Below are 6,334 nucleotides of genomic sequence, written 5' to 3' on the forward strand. Positions count from 1 at the left end.
AGAAAGATGTATATTTCTCTTTCATATTGTTTGTATCATTATCTAAAGAATCAGGATGGAAAGTGGATAAATCACATTTTTCTATTTATGATAGTAGTAGTAGTAGTAGTAGTAGTAGTAGTAGTAGTAGTAGTAGTAGTAGTAGTAGTAGTAGTAGTAGTAGTAGTAGTAGTAGTAGTAGTAGTAGTAGTAGTAGTAGTAGTAGTAGTAGTAGTAGTAGTAGTAGTAGTGGTAGTAGTAGAAGAAGTAGTAAAATGACGTCATCGTGCAAATAGCCAATTGCTTGCATCGTAGGCCAGGCCATTCTACGTGTCGTGCACAATGAGACGCGCGTACGGGATCGAATACTCAGCCAGAATACGTACTAATTCTAAAGCGAATGTCAGACCCACTTTCGTAAGTTTTCAACAAATCCCCTTCAAACTAGACAATTTTACTATTCTTAAGGCGCTATTTTCAGTGGTGTCGACGGATTTTCCCTAACTTGTCCATGTTAAAACTTGAAAAAAAAAAAACGTGGAAAGGTCTCTTTGCTCCGTGAAAGGTGAACTCTATTATGCACGATTTAGCTCCACGGGCTGTATTACAACTCTTACGGAACAAGACTGAACTGGGGAAAGGTGAACGCAGAGAGTTTATCATATTACTGGGCTGCGCAGTGACAAACAAAACATACACGCTCACAAAAATACAAAAGTCTTTACCTGATCATGGAAACTTCGTTGAAAAAGAAAAGTTGTGTCCCTCGTTCGAATTCGTGGCTGACCGTTCTTTCTTGGATTCAAAGTTATGAGGTTCTTTGGTCTGTTGGCATGTCTAGTTCTGAGGTAAAAACATCCGGTCAAGGTCGGGAAAACCCTTTTTGTTAAGGTGCAGTACACTGAATGAAGCATGCCTTATAAGGTTATCAAGCGTGACGAGGTCATCGTGGAATTGAATTTCCGGTTTTTCCACAATAAAACGTGATAATAAGCTGACCTAACCTGGTTGCTTAAGGCGGATTATAAAATAAGACCTTATAAATATGCGTAAAATAAGTGACATTACGGCGGTAAACTTGTGCTGTACAACTTGCGTATGACGTCTTGCACTTGAGACTTGCTTATTACTGAGTTGAGTCGATCATAAGAGAGCTGTCGAGTTACTGGAGTCCTCATTACAGATCACATGATTTTACTTATTTAGTTTGTCCTTCCACTGCAGGGGGAGCGAAATGATTCTCTTGGTTGGGGGGAGAGGGGAGTGCTCGTTTCAACTAAAATCAGACCACAATGTGAGACTACAGCAACTGTCCCCGAATTCCAATTACATGTAAACCATATCTCAGTTACTTCGGACCCTTAGATTGCAGCTAATGCATTGATACTTTTAACAGACTAAAATATCTCTGATTTTGATTTTATGCCAAAATTGCTTTGTTCCATACCCCCCGGGGGGGGATTCTCATGAAAAAAGTTACGGGAATGTTCGTCACATCCTACATTCTTCCACATTGAAGTTCCCCCGGGGTACCATATTATTTAGATTACAAAACCGGTAGAGTAATAGGCTCCAGGTACAGAGTGAAAGTTCATAGCCCCTGGTTTTATTTTACAGCCTTACAGTCACGATGTACATATACTGTAACTCAAGATAAGGGAGAAAGCTGAGAAAGATCCTTTCCACGACGGCTAAATGCATCGAGTGCATGACAAAATCTGCTCTTCAAGACCAGTATTGTGTCGCACGTAGTTTCTTGCTTTTACGGATTAGTGAGTCAAACTGAACCATCACAGATTAACGTTATGTAAACCAACAAATACTATTTATATCGTCCTTAACAAGGTTTCGACCGACTTGTCTGGACGGGTAGTTTAAATGGCCCCCAAACTTGTGTGGGTTAAATTTCTGCCCACTTCACTCTGCGTCCGATAAAAAAACCAAGAGTTTCCTCGCGCGAAATTTTACACACGCGTTTCGCGTCTAAAAATACGTGAGATCTCGCTTCTCGCGCGGCCCGTTTACACTTTATTAATACATCAGAATTTCGTCGCACCCTGGCTAAAACAGCCGTACTGACAACGAATGCTATATATTCTATAAACTAGGTTGATAACCACAAAAAGGATAAGGGAAGTTAACTCAGTGAAAAATAAAATTGTATAAAAATTACCAACCCTGACAATAGTCTCCCTCACCTCACTTACCACTGATTTCGAAACGACGCTGTTGATCACGAATAGAACCAGTATTGAGGCTTTTTTCATTCTACAAGGTATTTTGGATAGTTTTCCTATTTTGATCTGTAATAGTGATGTGATTTTAACTAGGGCATATTTCACTTATCTAACAAAATAATTAATTAGTATATTCAGCTGTATATTGGACACCGGATCCACTTCATGTTTTGCATAAATAAAGCATGATCGGAAGGGAGTGATAAACGCCCGCGTGCTGCTTATTTATTTCTCTCTATGTTTCATGTTGACGAGTAAAAGCACGGGGAAACTTTCAAGCTTCGCAATACGTCCAATGACCGTTACGACAAGAAGGTCCAAGTTCGCTCGCGCTCGCGTGGGCTCGCTTACACTCCTTCCTCTCGAGCGATCTCGCGATCCTGATCAGCGGTACGCTAACGCGCAGGACGCGTACAAAGTTTTCTTTTTATTCGAGTACAATAGACTAAGATCTAGTCTGAGGCCTTTCGTGAAGTTGAGAGGAATTGAGATATTATGTAAGGTGGCCGATAGGGACAAAGCAAAATCACAAAACCCGTGATTCAACTGCGTTAAGAAGCTAGAGGAGTTTTCTAAGGTAACACGTCCGTTTTGAGTAGAATAATAGCTGATCCCGGAACAGGGCTCAATGGTTGTTTACCATTTATAAAAAAAATTCCGGAAATTTTGGTTCGGAAATTTCGTTCGGTAAGAACGGTACGTGTCGTTTACTGATGATTTATCTTAAATTTCCGGATTATGGCGCCGCGCTAGGATTTTAGTTACCACATGAAACTAGTAGGAAACTCAAGAAACTTATAAATGGTAAACGAATTTCTATTCGGAACGTCCCAGTCGGGAAAACGGGACTACCTTTTCAGTTCCGTTTGGCCCCGGCAATATTCCAGTGGCACAAAACAAAAAAACGTTTACCATCTACATCCCAACAGGAATTTCCAGGAATTTATGATAAATGGTAAACGACCAATAAAAACCGCATTAAGATGATTGTGTCCCAATAGTCCATTTTCGAGTTCGCTATGACCGCTGAATTAAAGAAGTGAAGACGCATTTTTTACAGCCTTAACCTCAATCTGAAGTAATATAATTACAAATTCCAACGAGAAAAAGACCTGTTTATTACTCTGTCTATTGTGTATATTCAAATTTCAAACACTCACTTGCCAGAATTTCTGAATATTTTACTTTACGTCGCGGCTAACATTGTATGAATGTGTCGTTAATGTTTATATTCAGCCGTAATTTTTAATTCGAGACTGGACTATTCCCAGGTGCTGTCGAAGTTGGAAATTTAAAGCTATGTTCCAACACACTGCCCAAGTCTATCGAACTATTACGTACCAAGAGAGAATGAGCTATTTTGTACGTATTTATCATTTTAAGGGGGGAGTCTGGTTGAAATTTTGAGTTAAATTATGAACTCGGTCATTTTTTTGTTTTATTCGTTTTTAGACAGAAAAACTATTCAACTTTAAAATATTAACACTTTCAACATCAGAAATTATCCATAAAATGAAAAAAAAGTTCAATCTTTCGTAGTGTATACAAAATTGTTTTCCGTTTCCATGGCAACCGTTTAAAACAAATGCATTTTGGAGGGGTTTTTTGCACTGATATGAAGTCCAATGGTTCGTTTGTTCCTGTAGTCCCTTCCAAGACCATCCCAGTTCAATATTTTCAAACTTGGAAGGCCTGGTTGCATAGCACGGTGTTATTTCGCTCTTCGTACAGACTCCATGTGAATCTCTCGCACAACGCGATGCCAAAAGGAAGAAAAATCGGGCGAAAACAGTCCGTACTGAAAAAGAATTGTCAAAAAAAGAAATCAAAATTCAAGGGAGTCCAAAAACAAAAGAAAGTGCCCATGGAACTGGCGAGAAACGCTGCTACTGAAATCGCGTTTGTCGGTGAAGATGATGTTGTGAGTAAACAGATTCCACCGCCTGCTGCTTCGGCTTCTCTGAGAAAAATTGGTGCTGAATACACAGAAAGCTCTTCCGATGAAAGTATAGATCCAAAAGGTGAGATACCAGAAGGATACCGTCTTGTGTCCATGGATAGTCTCAAAGAATTTGCAAGAAGGATTCATTCAAATTCGCAATGTGCTTCCGGTGAGATCATCATTTTCAGTTATTTTTACTTTCGCAATTCTCATAGTATATATTATAAAACGTGCTTCTATTGTTGCTGTTGTCGTCCGGCGTCGTCATCACTTAGTTATTTTCTTTATTGTTGTTGTTGCAGGCCATCTAGAACTTCGAGAAATAAGCACAAACCGATTTGGCCTCAGCAGCAGCATATATGCTATTTGTGATGACTGCGGTCTGACGGAATTTCTGGGTACTGGTGAACATAATTCCTTAGACAACGGCCCTAGAACTGTGCAAGGGAAGGATGTAAATCGCCGAGTGGTTTATGCTGCCAGCGAAATGGGGTTTGGCACGTTGTCTTCCAGGCTTTATACCCAAAAATGCAAATGAGTCTGTGAATTCATTAGTGTGGATTAGGTGCCCAAAGCACAATTGGCATGGTAAGGGCTGGGTTAGCTGTTGGGGCTCACACCAGAAAGGAAAGCAGCAGAAGAGACTCTGGGCGAATTATAAAGGCTGAAAAAAGTATCCAGGATCAGCGTAAAAAATACAGAGTTGCTCGCAGGCAAGCAAAGCAAAGAGACAAGGAACAACAGCGATAAAAGGAGGGCACAACATACGGTGCCGGTGCTTTCAATGAACTGACTGTTGCCACAGAACCAGCAAGAAAGAGAAAAAAGAGATAGAAATCGTGATTTATATCTAAAAAATGATGTGCTGATACTGCAATGAGGCCTACTTTTACTAATTTACTAGTGGTAGCTTCCTGTAGTGAATGTTACACTGCTGATTTTGCTTGCCAAATTTTAAGCTGCATTTTTCTCAAAAAGGCATTTTGGCGGAGTTTTTTTATGCCCCCTTAGATTTTTATTCTTTGGTTTTATCCGTTTTCTACCAAATTTGGCTCAGTTACTTATGAAAGGCTGTTCTACAAACCTATTGAGGCTTTTTTATTTTTGATGAATACAGTTGATGATATTCCAGGTTGAACCTTTTACAAACTTATGCCATTGCTATGGCAACATAAGTTGCTGAAAACCGAAATCGCTCAATAGGTTTGTAGGAGAGTGTGTGTAGTGTTATTGTGAGAAATATCATGGTTACTTTGTAAATAGAAAAGAAAAAAAAGTATGGGGGCATGAAATTGGTGGAAAAAAGCCTCCATGAAGAACTTGGTTAATAATTAACCATAAATTTGCTTATCATGGGATGTAAACCATATGCCACATTAGACTGTGGGCTGGTCTATTTGCATGAAAAATTCTATGAAGATACATAAAATAGCTGGTGTTTTATGTGCTTTACAATCTGTGACAAATTTGGGCTCAAAATGTAACCAGACTCCCCCCTTAATTGTCATGGTGGGTGTACAAATTCTTTAGACTTGTTCAATTCGTTTCCGTAATACATTACGGGCGATAATGTTTTCTGACAGCTAACAACCTGAGCTCGAGAGAAAACTTGATTTCTGGAAGGACCAAGCCTGGGTGGCAAACCTGCGATCATCAAAAACAACGCATAATCGCAGGTTAATAGGTAAGGGAGGCAGGCTGGCGCCGGTTAGTTTTTTTTGGTTAGTTTATAAAGAGCGCGCAGGAGGGGAAGCCTCCTCTCCTTTTCTCCCCTCGTGCACGCGCGTAATCGAAATCTCCCTTCGCCCTGAAGAAAGAAAAAGAAAAAGAAAAAGAAAAAAGAAAAAAGAAAAAGCAGGTTAGGAAGGAGCATGCCCAACATTCCTCTAGAACTTGCGCTCGTAATCCGCCTCAGAGCAAAGAAAAGTGGCCATCGTCCGACCTCTCGCAAAAGTCTGTTTCCTGTTTGAAAACTTTTTAAATATCAGAGGCAGGTACTCTTTATTGATCAGGCACCGGTTGTTCAAACGTTGGATAGCGCTATCCACCGGATAAATCACTATCCAGCGGATAAGTATTACGGAAATCAATTACGCTATCCGCTGGATAGTGATTTATCCGTTGGATAGCGCTATCCGACGTTTGAACAACCGGGGCCTGATGCAGGAGCCCTGTC

General features: G+C 40.1%; 1 protein-coding gene across 1 annotated transcript; it reads left to right on the plus strand.

The window, feature by feature from the left end:
* The first annotated feature begins 3,993 nt into the window (after positions 1-3,993).
* LOC140939059 (uncharacterized) lies at positions 3,994-5,306 on the plus strand. The gene is made up of 2 exons (XM_073388614.1): positions 3,994-4,327; positions 4,461-5,306. The coding sequence occupies exons 1-2, from the start codon at positions 4,081-4,083 to the stop codon at positions 4,694-4,696; spliced, it is 483 nt and encodes a 160-aa protein (XP_073244715.1). The 5' UTR covers positions 3,994-4,080; the 3' UTR covers positions 4,697-5,306.
* The last annotated feature ends 1,028 nt before the right edge of the window (positions 5,307-6,334 follow it).

The sequence above is a fragment of the Porites lutea genome, chromosome 5, assembly GCF_958299795.1.
Source record: "Porites lutea chromosome 5, jaPorLute2.1, whole genome shotgun sequence".
Taxonomy (NCBI): Eukaryota; Metazoa; Cnidaria; class Anthozoa; order Scleractinia; family Poritidae; genus Porites; species Porites lutea.